The sequence below is a fragment of the Schistocerca nitens genome, chromosome 8 (genome assembly GCF_023898315.1).
Source record: "Schistocerca nitens isolate TAMUIC-IGC-003100 chromosome 8, iqSchNite1.1, whole genome shotgun sequence".
Lineage (NCBI taxonomy): Eukaryota > Metazoa > Arthropoda > Insecta > Orthoptera > Acrididae > Schistocerca > Schistocerca nitens.
The window spans coordinates 22484600-22504171 of record NC_064621.1 but is presented as its reverse complement, the minus strand read 5'-3'; the positions used below and the strand labels follow the sequence as shown (position 1 = coordinate 22504171).

General features: G+C 41.2%; 1 protein-coding gene across 1 annotated transcript in view; it reads left to right on the top strand.

Moving 5' to 3' along the window:
• The window catches only part of LOC126198519 (fibrillin-2-like), a 732236-nt gene that overhangs the window by 356825 nt on the left and 355839 nt on the right, over nucleotides 1–19572 (top strand). The window contains exons 8-9 of the mRNA XM_049934905.1: nucleotides 353–601; nucleotides 15158–15313. Coding sequence (XP_049790862.1) covers nucleotides 353–601; nucleotides 15158–15313 — 405 coding nt within the window. The remainder of the gene's footprint in view (nucleotides 1–352; nucleotides 602–15157; nucleotides 15314–19572) is intronic.

The following is a 19572-nucleotide window of genomic DNA, read 5'->3' as shown; positions in this document are numbered from 1 at the left end:
AGCTTCCTAATACTGTAATTATACTCTTAGAATTGGAAAAGAATGGAAGGATCTCTGATGGTAATAGCTGTAAAAACATTACAGTGAAAAACATTAACTGCAGCGTCTCTGAATGAAGTTGCTTTGAATTCATTTTGACATATTTTATTTTCATTTTAGCTTGAACATGAATGTGGGTCACCAGTTCCCTGGCCACCATATCTAATTAGCAGCATTTTCTTCTAGTTAGTAACATGTACCATATGTGATTAGACAGAGTTATTGGATGCTACCACATATAGTGCTACAGACTATAAATTTCTTATGAGTTATCTCACACATGGTGTGAACTCATTTTTCATATTTGTTGCAGATGTGGATGAATGCGAGGCAATCCCAGGATTATGCCAGGGTGGCCATTGTACAAACTCAATTGGTTCATTCACTTGTGAATGCCCTGAAGGGCAAACACGTAATCCTGAAACAAATGAGTGTCGAGACCGTGATGAATGCCTGGAAGAGGACATCTGCACAGATGGTCGTTGTGTCAACACTGATGGATCTTATTACTGCCTGTGCAATCCAGGGTTTATTCCGAGTCAGGATAATAAACATTGCAGAGGTATGTGTAATAAGTCACAGATGTGAATTTGGTAGCCTAATATGTCGTCATATGCTGTAGCTAAGGTTATTTAATTTCACAACTTTCAACACGTTACAGAAATATGAGAAGGAGAAAAGAGGTCATCCCAGATTGAAAATTATTGTAATTGATTAATAATGACCATTTGAAGTATGCCTAAATTGAACATATCATAAAATTTTTGAAAACATAGTCAGGGATCTTAAAATTTGTTAAAATTAAAATTTAAAACAGTCTTGACCGCAATCTTGTTAAAATATTTTTTATTGGAGTGAGTGACCGATTTCATCTCTATGAAAGAGTCAAAACCAGTCACTCACTCCAATAAAAAATGTTTTAACAAGATTGCGATCAAGACTGTTTTAAATTTTTATTTGAGCATATCATTGTGATTTAGAATGAACAAGAAATTCTGCTTCTGAAATAAAGAGGCAAAATTTCAACTAAAAGATATACAAGCAACAGTCTGAATGATTTGCAGTTATAATTCAGTTTCATACTTTTTGAAAGTTTTATTTACAGTTTCTCAGATGACTTTCTGTGTGGGATATAGTGTACTACTAGTTCTTCTTACTCATTTTTTGCCTTTATTCCCCTTTTCTGTTCAGTTTTGGACAGGGTGCGATTTGTGCTTTTACCAGTGGGGGGGATGTCTTAGGGGGTTAGTAGAATTATATATGTTACTAGCTTGGACCGTGGCATTATGCATGGTTAAACAGCTACTTATAAACAGAAGTTAATGCCGAAACTCACTATTCACGCGTATGCACTATCAGAAAAGCCATCCCTTGTTATATCTTTAAAAGTACATTATAGGTAAAGCTTATTTACAAAATCATCTATATACAGGTATACGAGGGGAATTCAAAAAGTAGAGGCACATTTGTGAAAAGCTGTACTTATTCTGATGAAGGAAAACTGAACATATTAATAATATTATTAGTAACACTTATTAAAAACTTTCAGTGTTCGGCTCCACAAATTTAAATTATATGTAAAGTTTTACTCCAGTGCGTGGGAAATAAACATCCCAGGATGGGATGCATAGACTAAAACCAGAGGTGGGGATGTTCTGATGCAGAGGGGGGGAAATCCCCCCCTGCAAATCGCACACTGGTTTTGGATGGGCATTAGTAAAGAAATCTCATGTGGCTGACAGCCCATTTACTTATGAATTGAATTGCTACAGGCAGTCTTTCACCCGGTACATTTAGAATGCAGGAGTTAAATCTGTTGAGAGTACCCGGTGACATAATAAACATAGAGTGTCGTTTTTCTGGATTACATGTGATATCAACCAAATACTAAACTTCTAAAAACAAAGATGATGTGACTTACCAAACGAAAGCGCTGGCAGGTCGATAGACACACAAACAGACACAAACATACACACAAAATTCTAGCTTTTGCAACCAACGGTTGCTTCGTCAGGAAAGAGGGAAGGAGAGGGAAAGACGAAAGGATGTGGGTTTTAAGGGAGAGGTTAAGGAGTCATTCCAATCCCGGGAGCGGAAAGACTTACCGTAGGGGGAAAAAAGGATGGGTATACACTCGCGCACACACACGCACATATCCATCCACACATATACAGACACAAGCAGACATATTCAAAGACAAAGAGTTTGGGCAGAGATGTCAGTCGAGGTGGAAGTGCAGAGGCAAAGATGTTGTTGAATGACAGGTGAGGTATGAGTGGCGGCAACTTGAAATTAGCGGAGATTGAGGCCCGGTGGGTAACGGGAAGAGAGGATATATTGAAGAGCAAGTTCCCATCTCCGGAGTTCGGATAGATTGGTGTTAGTGGGAAGTATCCAGATAACCCGGACGGTGTAACACTGTGCCAAGATGTGCTGGCCGTGCACCAAGGTATGTTTAGCCACAAGGTGATCCTCATTACCAACAATCACTGTCTGCCTGTGTCCATTCATGCGAATGGGCAGTTTGTTGCTGGTCATTCCCACATAGAATGCGTCACAGTGTAGGCAGGTCAGTTGGTAAATCACGTGGGTGCTTTCACACGTGGCTGCTTTCACACGTGGCTCTGCCTTTGATCGTGTACACCTTCCGGGTTACAGGATTGGAGTAGGTGGTGGTGGGAGGGTGCATGGGACAGGTTTTACACTGGGGGCGGTTACAAGGGTAAGAGCCAGAGGGTAGGGAAGGTGGTTTGGGGATTTCATAGGGATGAACTAAGAGGTTACGAAGGTTAGGTGGACGGCGGAAAGACACTCTTGGTGGAGTGGGGAGGATTTCATGAAGGATGGACCTCATACCTCACCTGTCATTCAACAACATCTTTGCCTCTGCACTTCCGCCTCGACTGACATCTCTGCCCAAACTGTTTGTCTTTGAATATGTCTGCTTGTGTCTGTATATGTGTGGATGGATATGTGTGTGTATACCCGTCCTCTTTTCCCCCTAAGGTAAGTCTTTCCGCTCCCGGGATTGGAATGACTCCTTACCCTCTCCCTTAAAACACACATCCTTTCGTCTTTCCCTCTCCTTCCCTCTTTCCTGACGAAGCAACCGTTGGTTGCGAAAGCTAGAATTTTGTGTGTTTGTTTGTGTGTCTATCGACCTGCCAGCGCTTTCGTTTGGTAAGTCACATCATCTTTGTTTTTAGATATATTTTTCCCACGTGGACTGTTTCCCTCTATTATATTCAAATACTAAACTTCGTTACAAGAAGACTCTCTTGTGTAATCTCAGAGGTGTCCAAAACTGCAGTCCCAGGATTATGTTGAATATATTAGTGGATCCATTGCGCAAGTTCTTCAGCCATTTTTGGAATATGAAACATATTTCTTTGATAGCACCTGTAGATGAGTACAGGGGACTACTTCCATAAAAAGAGCATTCCATCTTTGTCTGAATTTCTTCAGCCAATAGAAGACCATGGCCCCTGAAGAAGATGAATGCCAGATCCAATCATTCCAAGCATTTATTTCCACTAAATACGCTAAAAAATTAGTACCTTGCATTTTAGCTCAATGGCAGACATTGAATGCTGTAGGAAGCACTAGGTCCTTTCACTACCTCTCTTCAGTTACTCCTGATTTGAAATTTGCAACAGAAGATGATAATTCTGCCTTATTAAAATGAGGACTGAACAAATGTAGGTATTCTCAAAATAAGCTTCAGTATCATCATCATCATCAACTTTTACAGTTTCCAGCCTGTTTGGAACATAAGCCTCACCATCTAGTCCTGTTTTTCCATCATCTTTCTGTGTTCCTGTGTTCACTCTGGTCCAACCCTCCCCCCCCCACTCTCCACCCCCCTCCCACCGGTTTTTTTCCCCCCCTCTTGATCACTTCCTTCTCATCTCCATTTCATGTATCTTCTTGAGAATCCTCTTGTTTACCATTCTCCTCAAGTGCCCATACCTGTTTTAAGTAGGTGTAAGTACAACACAACCAGCAAACTGAACACAACTTTATTCAACAGAAGTGTTAACAATTTGAGCGCAATATTTAAGTAACATTCAGCAGGAATCAATTACGTACAGAAAGAACTGTAACAGTACACATAGAGAAATGAGGCTAAGCATAGCTCGGCTAGCCATAAATAGACTGAGGCCATGGGGGGCTCTGACTGTGATCTCACCCCCATTCCCCATGCACAAGTCTGAGGCACCCTCTGTGGATGACATAGCACTGCTGCAGGAACTCACACGTCACTTCATCCCTCCTCTCCTAGGGAGATCATGAATTCTTGAGACATCCGCACTGTCGTCCTTGTCCACTGGGCTCTGGCTGAGATAGCTAGCTGCAGCAGGAGTATGTACACATTCTGTGCCCACTTTCCCATGACAAACCATATGGCAACACCACCAATGCCAGGGCTGTTTCCATGTTGACCTTGAGCATCAGCTCTGGTGATACTGCTGGTGCTGATGGTACTGGTATCAGCAGTTGCTCAGGAATGGGTGACAGAATCCCTGATGATGGTGTCGGAAGTAATAGAGGAACTGTTGGTTCGACCATCGAGGACAGATTTCTTCACCCGTGCGGGAGTCTAGAAGTGGCAGCAGCAGGCCAATTGGTGTGAAGCAGTACTAGGAGAGAAACTGATCGAAGGCAATGTCAGATAAAGACTTGGCGACATACTTTTTCATATGAGTTTGGAACATTCGCACTAGGCATTCTGCCTCACCATTAAATTGTGCATGGAACGGTGGGGCGAAGATATGACAGACTGCACCGGAATCACAAAGTGCCGCAAACTCTTGCGATGAAAATTGTGGACCATTATCGGACACTAACATCGTGGGCAAGCCCTTGAGTGAAAAATTTTGGACAAGGCAGTGACAGTGGCAATTATGGATGAGGAAATACAGTGAACGACATACCAAAAATGAGAATATGCATCAACGACCAACAGCCAACAAGCATTGAGAGGGCGCCAGTGAAATCCACATGTGTATATATGGTGCCATGCATATGACAGCATCGGCCAATGAGACAGCGACACCTGGAGAGCTCCTTGATGCATCACACACTGTGAACTGGAGGCAACCAGGTGGGTAACTTTAACATCCAAGCCAGTCCAAAACATGGGTTGACGGGCCAGCTCTCTTGTGTGTGATACACACCAGTGATCTGCACGTAATAAACAGAGAACCTCCAAATGAAGCCCTAGGGGGGCTGACTACCTGAGGGGTGTGTCTAAAAGCAAAATACCATCCACAACAGAGAATCGACATCAAATAGTGCAATAATTACAGAGGGTGTCGGACGTCCAAGAAGGTGGTGAATCTGGCCAACCATGTTGTACGAATGTTATGACATGCTACAAATTGGGATCTGAAGCTACAGCCTTCATGATCACTGTGCTAGTTACAAGAAAACCATCAACCATCTGCTGTGCAGCAACATCAGTGTGGAAACAAAGCAATTCCTCCTGATCAAATCCTGCGTCTGGATTGGCCAGCAGGCAGGACAAAGCATTGTAATTTCCATGTTGATTCATTGGGCAGAAGCGACACAATAGCAGAAACATGTTGATACATGTCTTTGAGATCATCACGAGAAACTTCAAACCCAAGATAAATGATGGAAGGTTGAAAAAATTTACATTTTTCTAAATTACATTTCAACGAGGCTGCTTGGAGGACAGAAAGAAAGAGTACGGACATTTTGTAAATGTTCTGCAGGGGAAGCACCATAACTACAATGTCATCCAAATAGTTTGCACAACCCGGCACATATGATGTAAGCTGTTCCAAAAAACTTTGAAAAATAGCGGAGTGCTGGCGACTCCAAAATGCAACTGCAAGTTTTGGTACAGTCCAGAAGGGGTATTGACATCTAACATGCATTGTGACTGTGTATCTAAGGGACATTGTAAATAGGCACCCAACAAGTTTAAGGTTTGAGAAATATTGCCCACCTGATAACTTTGCAAAGAGATCATTAGGGCATGGTATCAGGTATGTATTCACTAGAGATTGTGTGTTCACAGAAACTTTAAAATCACTGCAGAGCTGTAACCAGCCCAGCAGTTTCTTTATGAGAACTAAGGGGGTAGACCATTTACTTGATGCAATAGGCCAAACAACACCAGATTTCTTGACACAATGTACTTCATCTTTAACTTGTGCCCTGAATGCCACTGAACCAGACGGGCCTGGAAAAAAGTGTGGCCGAGCAGAAGGTTTCATGGTAACATGCTTTAAAATTGTTGGCACACCCCAATCCAAGAGAGAAAAATGAGGAAAACTGAGAACATAATGCATCTAACTGTGTAAATGGCACTTGTTCAGACTCTGAATTCACTTCATCTGAAATGGTAAAAGCAAAGTACTTAAAAGCATCTAATCCAAAAAGATTCTCCATACATGTGTTATATACAACAAGAAATGTAAGTGACCGGACTACTGACTTGAAGGTCACTGCAACAGAGAATTGGCCAAGAATAGAAATACTACATTTATTGTAGTTTACTGAATTTTGTGACACAGGGAGAAGTAGAGGGGAGCCCAAGTTTGTGAGTTTAACAAGGTTACTGCAGCTCCGGTATCCACATGCGTGTGCAGAACTTTATAAAAAACCATAACATCAATGAAAAGTTAGTTTGGTGAAACGGAAATAGCCGATACAATGTTGTGTCCATATTTTTTCAGGGTTGTTGCTCTGAATCTTTGCATTACAAACAAAAGCAATGTGACATTCTTTGTTGCAATTATGACAGGAAGCCCAGCGTTTTGGGCATACTGGGTGCTTGCGGTTAATGACACAATAAGGGCAGGGTGGGAGTGTCGAATGCGTGCATTGCTGTTTACTGGCCTGTCTACTTTGTTGGTGTGACTGTTGCTGGGAGCGAGGCTGGCCACCTTAATGCTATGATTGTGTGCTGGCGTCTGTGACCACGTCTTCCCCCTGCAAATTATCTGAAGCTTGGTGTGGAGGAGAGAGTTACATTGCTGATACCTGTAACCATGACTCAATTTGACTATCCGCAGCTTGTGACACCCCTTGAACAACTGTGCAATAGCTAAAACCTTGGGGGAGGGATGGATTTTCACACAAAAGAGCACATTCTCACACCTCATGATCCAGAGCTAAACAAATCGTGGCATCTATAAGCATGTGGTCGGCATATGTCTCTCTATGCACATCGGACATAAAACGACAATGACATGGATTTCAGCCATCTGTGCTCGATAGGGTTGATAAAGTTGCTTCCTACAACAACAAAGGTGCACTTACAGTAGTATTTAGATAGAACTTCACACATTTGGTCAAATATTAAAGAAGATGGATCCTGTGAAGGGGCGAGTTGACATAGGACTTGATACATTCTTGGCAATATCCGTAAAACAAACAAGGTATGACATAAAATAGTATCAGTAATCCCAAAAGTTTGAAAGCATTGTTTCAGCCATTTCTCATATGCAACCCATGCCTCAACAGACTCATTATATGTAGAAAAGGGAGCTGGATAAACCATGGGGGCCGTGGAGGGCTAAAGGCAGGCGACACGGATAGAGAAGCATGCCAACTAGACAAAACAGAAGCCAGTGATTGAAGTACCTGAGTTTGATAGTGCAGTGCCCGTGTTTGGTAGTGCAGTGCTGTGGCAAATGATTGTTGCTGTTCTACCAGCTGATGTAAAGTGTTTTCTGTAACACCATCAGCCATTGTGAGTATAAATGGAGGACCAACCAGAGTAGCAATATGTGCAGAGAACAGGAACACAGTCATTGCCAATCGTGTTGTGATTAGGTATAAGTTCAACGTGCTCAGCAGACTGAACACATTTTTATTCATGGTCAGTAGACTGAACACGACTTTATTCCACAGAAGCATTAACAACTTTGAAACACTATTTAAGTAACATTCAGCAGGAACCAATTACATACACAAAGAGCTGTAGCAATACACATAGAGAAATGAAGCCGATCAGCCTTTTCAAAATATGCACACACAACACTGGAATACCAACTTAGTCTTGATGTTTCTATCCTGCTCTGCGAAGATTTCCCCTTTCACTATTTCCCATACAGTTTCTTTCCTCATCCTATCTCCCCCCCCCCTTCTCCCCCTTCCCCCCCTCCCCCCCACCCCATGAACAATAGATCTTGCCGTTGGTGGGGAGGCTTGCATGCCTCAGCGATACAGATAGCCGTACTGTAGGTGCAACCACAACGGAGGGGTATCTGTTGAGAGGCCAGACAAACGTGTGGTTCCTGAAGAGGGGCAGCAGCCTTTTCAGTAGTTGCAAGGGCAACAGCCTGGATGATTGACTGATCTGGCCTTGTAACACTAACCAAAACAGCCTTGCTGTGCTGGTACTGCGAACAGCTGAAAGCAAGGGGAAACTTCGGACATAATTTTTCCCGAGGGCATGCAGCTTTACTGTATGGTTAAATGATGATGGCCTCCTCTTGGGTAAAATATTCCAGAGGTAAAATAGTCCCCCATTCAGATCTCCAATTGGGGACTACTCAAGAGGATGTCGTTATCAGGAGAAAGAAAACTGGCGTTCTACGGATCGGAGTGTGGAATGTCAGATCCCTTAATCGAGGCAGGTAGGTTAGAAAATTTAAAAAGGGAAATGGATAGGTTAAAGTTAGATATAGTGGGAATCAATGAAGTTCGGTGGCAGGAGGAACAAGACTTCTGGTCAGGTGACTACAGGGTTATAAACACAAAATCAAATAGGGGTAATGCAGGAGAAGGTTTAATAATGAATAAAAAAATAGGAATGCGGGTAAGCTATTACAAACAGCATAGTGAACGCATTATTGTGGCAAAGATAGATACGAAGCCCACACCTACTACAGTAGTACAAGTTTATATGCCAACTAGCTCTGCAGATGACGAAGAAATTGAAGAAATGTATGATGAAATAAAAGAAATTATTCAGATAGTGAAGGGTGACAAAAATTTAATAGTCATGGGTGACTGGAATTCGGTAGTAGGAAAAGGGAGAGAAGAAAATGTAGTAGGTGAATATGGGTTGGGGGGAAGAAATGAAAGAGGAAGCCGCCTTGTAGAATTTTGCACAGAGCATAAGTTAATCATAGCTAACACTTGGTTCAAGAATCATAAAAGGAGGTTGTATACATGGAAGAATCCTGGAGATACTAAAAGGTATCAGATAGATTATAAAATGGTAAGTGACAGAGATTTAGGAACCAGGTTTAAAATTGTAAGACATTTCCAGGAGCAGATGTGGACTCTCATCACAATCTATTGGTTATGATCTGTAGATTAAAACTGAAGAAACTGCAAAAAGTTGGGAATTTAAGGAGATGGGACCTGGATAAACTGACTAAACCAGAGGTTGTACAGAGTTTCAGGGAGAGCATAAGGGAACAATTGACAGGAATGGGGGAAAGAAATACAGTAGAAGAAGAATGGGTAGCTCTGAGGGATGAAGTAGTGAAGGCAGCAGAGGACCAAGTAGGTAAAAAAACTAGGGCTAGTAGAAATCCTTGGGTAACAGAAGATATATTGAATTTAATTGATGAAAGGAGAAAATATAAAAATGCAGTAAATGAAGCAGGCAAAAAAGAATACAAACGTATCAAAAATGAGATCGACAGGAAGTGCAAAACGGCTAAGCAGGGATGGCTAGAGGACAAATGTAAGGATGTAGAAGCGAGTATCACTAGGGGTAAGATAGATACTGCCTACAGGAAAATTAGAGAGACCTTTGGAGATAAGAGAACCACTTACATGAACATCAAGAGCTCAGATGGAAACCCAGTTCTAAGCAAAGAAGAAAAAGCAGAAAGGTGGAAGGAGTATATAGAGGGTCTATACAAGGTTGATGTACTTGAGGACAATATTATGGAAATGCAAGAGGATGTAGATGAAGATGAAATAGGAGATACGATACTGCGTGAAGAGTTTGACAGAGCACTGAAAGACCTGAGTCAAAACGAGGCCCCCGGAGTAGACAACATTCCATTAGAATTACTGACGGCCTTGGGAGAGCCAGTCCTGACAAAACTCTACCATCTGGTGAGCAAGATGTATGAAACAGGCGAAATACCCTCAAACTTCAAGAAGAATATAATAATTCCAATCCCAAAGAAAGTAGGTGTTGACAGATGTGAAAATTACCGAACTATCAGTTTAATAAGTCACAGCTGCAAAATACTAACGCGAATTCTTTACAGATGAATGGAAAAACTAGTTGAAGCCGACCTCGGGGAAGATCAGTTTGGATTCCGTAGAAATGTTGGAACATGTGAGGCAATACTGACCCGACGACTTATCTTAGAAGCTAGATTAAGGAAGGGCAAACCTACGTTTCTAGAATTTGTAGACTTAGAGAAAGCTTTTGATAATGTTGACTGGAATACTCTCTTTCAAATTCTGAAGGTGGCAGGTGTAAAATACAGGGAGCGAAAGGCTATTTACAATTTGTACAGAAACCAGATGGCAGTTATAAGAGTCGAGGGACATGAAAGGGAAGCAGTGGTTGGGAAGGGAGTGAGACAGGGTTGTAGTCTCTCCCCAATGTTATTCAATCTGTATAATGAGCAAGCAGTGAAGGAAACAAAAGAAAAATTCGGAGTAGGAATTAAAATCCATGGAGAAGAAATAAAAACTTTGAGGTTCACCGATGATATTGTAATTCTGTCAGAAACAGCAAAGGACTTGGAAGAGCAGTTGAACGGAATGGATAGTGTCTTGAAAGGGGTATATAAGATGAACATCAACAAAAGAAAACAAGGATAATGGAATGTAGTCGAATTAAGTCTGGTAATGCTGAGGGACTTAGATTAGGAAATGAGACACTTAAAGTAGTAAAGGAGTTTTGCTATTTGGGGAGCAAAATAACTGATTATGGTTGAAGTAGAGAGGATATAAAATGTAGACTGGCAATGGCAAGGAAAGCGTTTCTGAAGAAGAGGAATTTAACATCAAGTATAGATTTAAGTGTCAGGAAGTCGTTTCTGAAAGTATTTGTATGGAGTGTAGCCATGTATGGAAGTGAAACATGGACGATAAATAGTTTGGACAAGAAGAGAATAGAAGCTTTTGAAATGTGGTTCTACAGAAGAATTCTGAAGATTAGATGGGTAGAACGCATAACTAATGAGGAAGTATTGAATAGGATTGGGGAGAAGAGAAGTTTGTGGCACAACTTGACTAGAAGAAGGGATCGGTTGGTAGGACATGTTCTGAGGCATCAAGGGATCACCAATTTAGTATTGGAGGGCAGCGTGGAGGGTAAAAATCGTAGTGGGAGACCAAGAGATGAATACACTAAGCAGATTCAGAAGGATGTAGGTTGCAGTAGGTACTGGGAGATGAAGAAGCTTGCACGGGATAGAGTAGCATGGAGAGCTGCATCAAACAAGTCTCAGGACTGAAGACCACAACAACAACATCTCTCCCTGTTACTCCAATCCTACTTCCAAGCAACTTCGTTTCATATGCCTGTAATTTACTTACATCTCTTTTCTTCATTACATATATTTCAGATGCATAGGTCAGTACTGCATTGTTGTTGTTGTTGTTGTTGTTGTGGTCTTCAGTCCAAAGACTGGTTTGATGCAACTGTCCTTGCTATTGTAACCTGTGCAGGCCTATTCATCTCTGAGAAACTACTGCAATCTACGTCCTTCTGAATCTCTATAGTGTACTCCTCTTTTGTTCTCTGTCTGCGATTTTTACCCTCCACACTTCCCTCAAATGCTAAATTCATCATTTTGCTGCCCAAATAGTAAAACTCATGTACTACTTTAAGTGTCTCATTTTCCAATCTAGTTCCCTCAGTATCACCTGATTAAATTTGACTACATTCCATTATCCTCATTTTGCTTTTGTTGATGTTCATCTTATATCCTCCTTTCAAAACACTGTCCATTCCGTTCAAATGCTCTTCCAAGTCCTTTCCTGTCTTTGACAGAATTACACTGTCTTCAGCAAACATCAAGGTTTTTATTTCTTCTCCCCGGATTTTAATTCCTACCCCTTAATGCCTACTCCAAATTTTTATATTATTTTCTTTACTGCATTCTCAGTATACAGATTGAATAACATCTGGGATAATCTAGAATCCTGTCTCACACCCTTTCAACCACAGTTTCTCTTCCATGCCCCTCATCTCTTACAACTGTGATCTGGTTTCTGTACAAATTAAATAGCCTTTCACTGCCTGCATTTTAGCCCTGCCACATTCATAATTTGAAAGAGAGTATTTCAGTCAACATTGTCAAAAGCTTTCTGTAAGTTTACAAATGCTATACATGTAGGTTTGCCTTTCCTTAAACTGTTGTCTAAGATAATTCATAGGGTCAATATTACCTCATGTGTTCCTACATTCCAATGGAATCCAAACTGATAATCCCTGAAGTTAGCTTCTACCAGTTTTTCCGTTCATCTGTGAAGCTGCTGCACCTGCTCTCTCTCTCTCTCTCTCTCTCTCTCTCTCTCTCTCTCTCTCTCTCTCTTTTTTTTTAAATCGGAATTATTGCATCCTTCTTGAGGTCTGAGGGTTCTAGCTGTCTCATACATCTTGCTCACCTGATGGAAGGGTTTTGTCATGGCTATCAGTAGGTCTAAAGGAATGTTGTCTACTCTTGGGACCTTATTTCAACCTGGGTCTTTCAGTGCTTCGTCAAATTTCTCACGCAGTATCATATTCCCATCTCATCGTCATCTACATCTTCTTCCATTTCCATAATATTGCCCTCAAGTGCATCACCCTTGTATAGACCCTCTGTATACTCCTTTCACCTTTCTGCTTTCCCTTCTTTGCTGAGGACTGGTTTTACATCTGAGCTCTTTATATTCATACAGGTCTCCATGGTCCTGTAGGCAGCATCTAACTTATCCCTAGTGATATATGCTTCTACATCCTTACACTTGTCTTCTAGCCATTCCTGCTTAGCCAATTTGCACTTCCTGTCGATTTCATTTTTTAGATGTTTGTATTCATTTTGTCTGCTTCATTTACTGCAATTTTATATTTTCTCCTTTCATCAATTAAATTCAATACCGGTATGCAATAACTTGCATGAATTACAGGGCTATTCAAAAAGAACAACAGATTTCAAACATTTATTGCTTCCAAGCTACAAAAGATAGAAACAGAATTCCAACATTTCTAGAAAGAGAGAAATTCAAATTGTTATGCATACAATGTGAGCACCATGTGTTACACGACAGATATCAAAACTGTGGCTCATTTCCTGCCACACACAAAGCAGCTGGTCCCTCATTGTCGAATTCGCAGCTTCAGCAATGTGATGTCACAGACTTTCAAGAGTTTCAGGCATAGGGGGGAGGGGGGATAAAAACTTGGTCTTTTATGTAACCCACAGATAAAAGTCACAAGGTGTGAGATCTGGAGATCTGGGAGGCCACCAGCGATGAAGTTCATCTTTTGCACTCCCTGGTTTCCAGACCTCGTACCTTGTGACTTTTATCTGTGGAGCTGCGTAATAGACAGTGATTCTATCCACCTATGCCTAACACTCTTGAAAGTTTGCAACATCACATTTTGAAGCTGTGAATTTGGTAACGAGCGACCAGCTGCTTCATGTGTGTCAGGAAATGAGCCACCGTTTTGATATTCATCATGTAACATCTCGTGCTCACATTGAAAGGATAAAAATTTGAACTTATCTCTTTCCAGGAACATTGGAATTGTGTTTGTATCTTTTGTTGTTTGGAAGCAATAAATGTTTGAAATCTGTTCCTTCTTTTTGAATAGCCCTGAACTTCTCTGCTTTTTTTGTGTGACGTCTTTGTACCAAATTATGCTTCTAACACTTCACAGGAATGCTTCTGCCTGTCTGCCACATTCGCTGATCTCTTTCTCATTTTTTCCATTTTCCTGTATCACACTTCCCAAGTACTTGACATTTTCACCTTCTTCAGTTGTTCACCTCCAATCTTTATTTTGCTTGTTACTCAAATATCCTTCTTTCTAGTTGTAACCAGGGTCTCACATTTATTTACATTACATTTCTTTCCATACTGTCTCACAGTTTCTTCCCAGACATCCAGCTGTTCCTGAATCTCCTCCACCCTATATCCCCAGATCATCAACTCATCTGTGAACAGCGTTCCATTCATCTTGTCTTCTCCAGTTTTCTCTGCTACCGTAGTGGTTATCTCATCCAAGACCACAATGAAGAGGAGAGATGACAATCAACTGCCTTTTTCACATCACTTGCGTGTCTGAACCAATCCGTCCTTTCATTTTCCACTTTCACACAACTCAGATTTCCACGATACATGTCCTCCATTCTGCTTGTTGTCTCTTTTACCACTCCCTTCTTTTCTAGTGCTTTCCAGGCCTTTCCTTTACAGATGCTATCAAATGCCTTTTCTGTGTCTAAAAAGCCCATCAAAAGGTCTACTCCAAATTCATAGTGGGGCTCCTGGAGCTGCCTCACTACAAGTGTGAGGTCAAAAGTTGATCTCCAGGTCTGAAGCTACTGTCTACCTCTCTCAATTTGTTCTCGGCCCTTGTTCATATTCTGCTCTCCAGGATATTTTTATAAAATATCTTAGCACATAATAGTTTCAGTGTGACTCCTCTGTAGTTTCTTCAATCCTTCCTACTGCCTTTCTTGAATATACAGACAATTAGTGCCCTCTTCAAATCTTCTGGTGTCTTCTTCTCATTCCACACTGCCCCCATCATGCGATACAGCCACTAATCCCGACCTCTCCTACTACCGTCACCATTTCGACACACATGGTGAAACTGCCCCTTTTACAATTTACCAGGAAAAGGTTCAATTTTGAGCTGGGCAACCTAAATTTTTAATAAAATTTTGTAAGTTATATAGTAAAAAATATTAATTATATCTGACAGACTAAGATTTTCCATTGCTTCATATTTTCTGCAGTTTCTCCTATGAAGCACTAAATTAGTGCTGTTGTATTGTGTATGGCTGAGCCTACATTTTAGCTTTAAAGTTGAATATACCCTGACCTCACATCCAGTCATTGATAAGTTCATTGTATTGTTGTTTCTTATGTTAGTAGGAAACATTCTCTTTGGCAGTAAATTGACTGTTCATGTGTCCTTCCTCACATGTATTACATTTTACAGATGCACGACAAGGCAACTGCTACACAGCTCTTTCAAGACGAGGTCATTGTCGCAATCCATTACCGATGAAGCTGTCGAAACAAGACTGCTGTTGTGGAATGAATATGGGAAAAGGGTGGGGTGATGCCTGTGATATATGTCCTGCACCAGGAGAAGGTAAGATAGTCTCATGGTATCTATAAAATTAAGGTATGTTAATTAACTGCATTCATGTTAGGTGACAAATAGTTTATTTTTGCAATTAAATGTTGAAATGAAAATTCAGCTACAATAAATGGGTAGTATGAAAGATGCAAACAATATGAACAGTGAGAATATGTCCACTGCAAAGAAATAAAATATGAAATTTGATGTTACACATTGAAGCTAGTCTTGAATGTTAATGACAATAAAGTTGTTTACTGAAATATCTGAGTACTGCATGGCAAGCGATATTTATGCATAGTGATTAAAATTCTTCTGGGTATAATGCCGCATCATTGCTCAAAAAATAACAACAGTAATAAACTAAAACCGAAGTTTCAGCCGAATTGCAACGGCCTTCCTCAGGGCACGACTGGTTTTGCATGGGGATGGGTGTTTCTATTTATTACAGACCATAGATGTCTGACATCACTGTTGTAAAACTTTTAATTGGCTCTCCAATATGATTGGCTACTCATGACAAGGGAAGATGGAAGGAAAAAGGCTATTCATGGATGTCCATGTCGTCAACGATTGGTAGCAGTCCGCCAATCAGTGTTTGGCTTCTGGTCTGCAAGTTTTCCTCCTGGTGTGCGTGGAAGTGCACTGACAGTTGCTCTACAGCTGTTCGTGCAGATACGTCCGTGTCCTGTGTAGCTTCTGCCCCGCGACCGCACCCAGCCCATTGGACTGAGATGGCCGGCAGCCAGGACGCCGGGAGTTTGTAGCCATCTTCTCCGTTGATGTTGTCAGGTTGCTTAATAATTTCGATCGCCTCCCGTATTTTGTGTTCTCACATCCACAATTCTTCCGCCAGTACTGGGGTTTCCTGGAACCTGATAGGTTGTCCACAGGCACGGTGGTGTTCTGCTATCGCCAGTTTATTATGTTGTTGTAATTGTATATAGCATTCGTGTTCTGCTACTCGTAAGCTGACAGGTCACCCTGTTTCTCCTGTGTAGGCAGCTCCGCACCCACACCATAGTTTGTAAACACATGCAGTATTAATATTGTTGACTACATCCTTGGTGGAACCTATCATTTCGTAGATCCTGTGACTGCTTCGAAAAATTGGTTTGAAACCTCGTCAGCGGAGGACGTTGCCTAGCCGTTCACTGACACCTTTTACATATGGTAAGTGTACCAGTGGAAGCTTCTCTTCTTTGCCTTCTTCTTGTGTTCTGCTCCCTTTGGTTTTAGCTACCTTTCTTATGATGTTGTCATCATAGCCGTTGGCATGAAAAGTGTGTTGTAGCTCCTTTAAATCTTCTTTGATGTTATTTTCATCGCTCCGGCAGTTAACGTATGCAGAGCAGAATACTTTTGAGCTGGGTGGTGGGGGCTCTCCACGTGCAGGTACCGATTAGTGTGCGTTGTTTTCCGGTACACTTTGTGTCCCAGTTTACCTTCGGCAGCTCTGTATACTTCCACATCCAGAAAAGGCAAGGTACCATTGTTTTCAGTCTCACGTGTGAACTTAATATTTTTGTGCATGCTATTTAAGTCGTCAGTGAACCGCTAGGCAACGTCCTTCGCCGACGAGGTTTCAAACCGATTTTTCAAAGCAGTCACAGGATCCACGAAATGATAGGTTCCACCAAGGGTGTAGTCAACAATCTTAACACTGCAGGTGTTTACGAACTACAGTGTGAGCTCAGAGCTACCTACATAGGAGAAACAGGGAGACCTGTCAGCTTATGAGTAGCAGAACACGAACGCTATGTATCATTACAGCAACATAACAAATCGGCGATAGTGGAACACCACCGTGACTGTGAACAACCTATCAGGTTCCAGGAAGCCCGAGTACTGGCGAAAGAATTGTGGATGTGAGAACACAAAATACGGGAGGTGACTGAAATTATTAAGCAACCTGACGACATCAACAGAGAAGATGGCTACAGACTTCCGGCGTCCTGGCTGCCAGCCATCCCAGTCCAACGGGCCGCGAGTGGTCGCGGGGCAGAAGCTACACAGGACACGGATGTATCTGCACGAACAGCTGTAGAGCAACTGTCAGCCCACTTCCGCGCACACCAGGAGGAAAACTTGCCGACCAGAAGCCGAACGCTGATTGGCGGACCGCTACCAATGGTTGGCGACATGGACATCCACAAATAGCATTTTTCCTTCCATCTTCCTTATGTTATGACTAGCCAATCATATTAGAGGGCCAATTAAAAGTTTTACAACAGTGATGTCAGACACCTATAGTCTGTAATAAATAGAAGCACCCATCCCCATGCAAAACCAGTCGTGCCGTGAGGAAGGCCGTTGCAATTCGGCTGAAATGTCGGTTGTAGTTTATTATTGTTGTTAGTTTTTAACAATGATGTGGCATAATACCCAGAATAATTTTAATCACTGTGACACCGGCTGCGGAAGCCTACGTTCTTACATGATATTTATCCAATTTTGCCATCCAAGAATATGTCTTCAATGATGTTAAAAGTTTTACCTGACACTACCTTTTGTCCTTTGATTTCAAAATCAGAAGAGGATTTTTCTTATTTCTGCATGACTGACACATTTTTAGGCAAAATGACTGAACATTGAGATTGTGAACTTAAATCACTCCCTCTGCCTATATCTGATCCATGTCAAGTAGTTTAGGTCTGGCAGAGACTCATATTGTGTTGTTTCAAACCAGCAAAAATAACCTGGTATCACCAGAAATAAATATTACTGATCACCAGTAAACCCCCAGTTCTTTAAAGAATCAAATTTCCCTGTATGAAACAGATTCAAACATCTGATTGCTTTACAATTGAGTTAATGTGTAAAATATTTGACTCTAAGTCTGTAAGTGAGAAAGTTTGAGGAAATGTTTGAAATTATATTTAAAAGTTTGTAGGAAGTTGTGAAATGCTCTCATTATGAAAGACTGTATGAATATAGTCCAGGTAATTAGTGTTCCATTTCAAGCAAAAGCTAGTTTTTCGCACATCTCTGTATCCCCTGAACTATGTGTCGTTCTGTGATACGTTTAGATACTGTCTCGAGAGTGTGCTGCAAATAGATTTAGTAGTGAAGCAGTAATAAATTAAAACTTCATTTGTTATATTGAAGTTTTACTGCACACCATTTTAAGTGAAAGCTAGTTTTACATGCTTGTAAATGTGTATGACATGACATCTCTCTGAACTATGTGGTGTACAATGATAGCATTCTATAGGTACAGGGTTATTCTAAATGATGCACCCATTTTCGAAACTTTGTATGTATTCAAGTACAAATCCAAAATGAACAAGTTTTATACCAATGAAAAGAGGAAGTTTCAAAGTTTTTGGCAGATGGGTAGTGGCGGTTTCAGGAGCGACAGGTAGAGTTCACGTGGCAATAGGGCAGACATTCCATTTCATTGTCAGTTGTGAGTGAGATGGTAACTGTGGAGCACAAGGTTTTCTGTATTCTTGAGTTCACGAAAAGTGAGTCCCAAATTGCAGTGCAGCAGACATTTTGTACCAAATTCGGTGTTCAACCACCAACTCTCAAAAGCATTAGCCGTTGGTTTCAGCAATTTAAACAGACTGGGAGTGTGTGCAAAGGAAAAAGCATAGGCCGACCACGTGTGTCAGAGGATGATGTCCGATGGATTCGAGAAAGTTTTGTGCACAGTCCCAGTAACTCTACCAGCAGAGTCAGTTGAGAACTTGGGGTACCCCAACCAACTGTATAGAAAGCTCTGATACGGCATTTGCTATACAGGCCCTACCAATTACAACTTGTGCAGACTCTCAACCCCAGTGTCAAACTAATTAATCACAAATTATTAAATTGTCATCAAACATTATGAAAAACAAACTTTGAAACTTCCTCTTTTCAGTGGTATAAAGCTTGTTCATTTTGGATCTGTATTTGAACAAGTATGAAGTTTCGAAAATGGGTCCGTCATTTAGAATAACCCTGTAGATTCAGTTGTATGTGCAGATACTGTCTGCAAACTGTGTTGCAGATAGTCTTAGTGTTGAAGAAATGAACAGCAAAAATTTAGCAATCAATCAACATTTTTCCTTTTGTTGTTTTGTGTGTGTGTGTGTGTGTGTGAGTGAGTGTAGGAGGGGGGGGGGGGGGAGCGTCAGCAGGGGTGTCAGGAAAAAAAAGAGTTTCATAAGGGTTTGAAATTATGTGTCACGTTTGTTGGAAGTTTCTAAGTGCTCTCATTTTCAGTTACTGGACAAATGTAATCCAAGATTTGTGTGCCATCAGCAACACTTCCTCAAGACAAACAC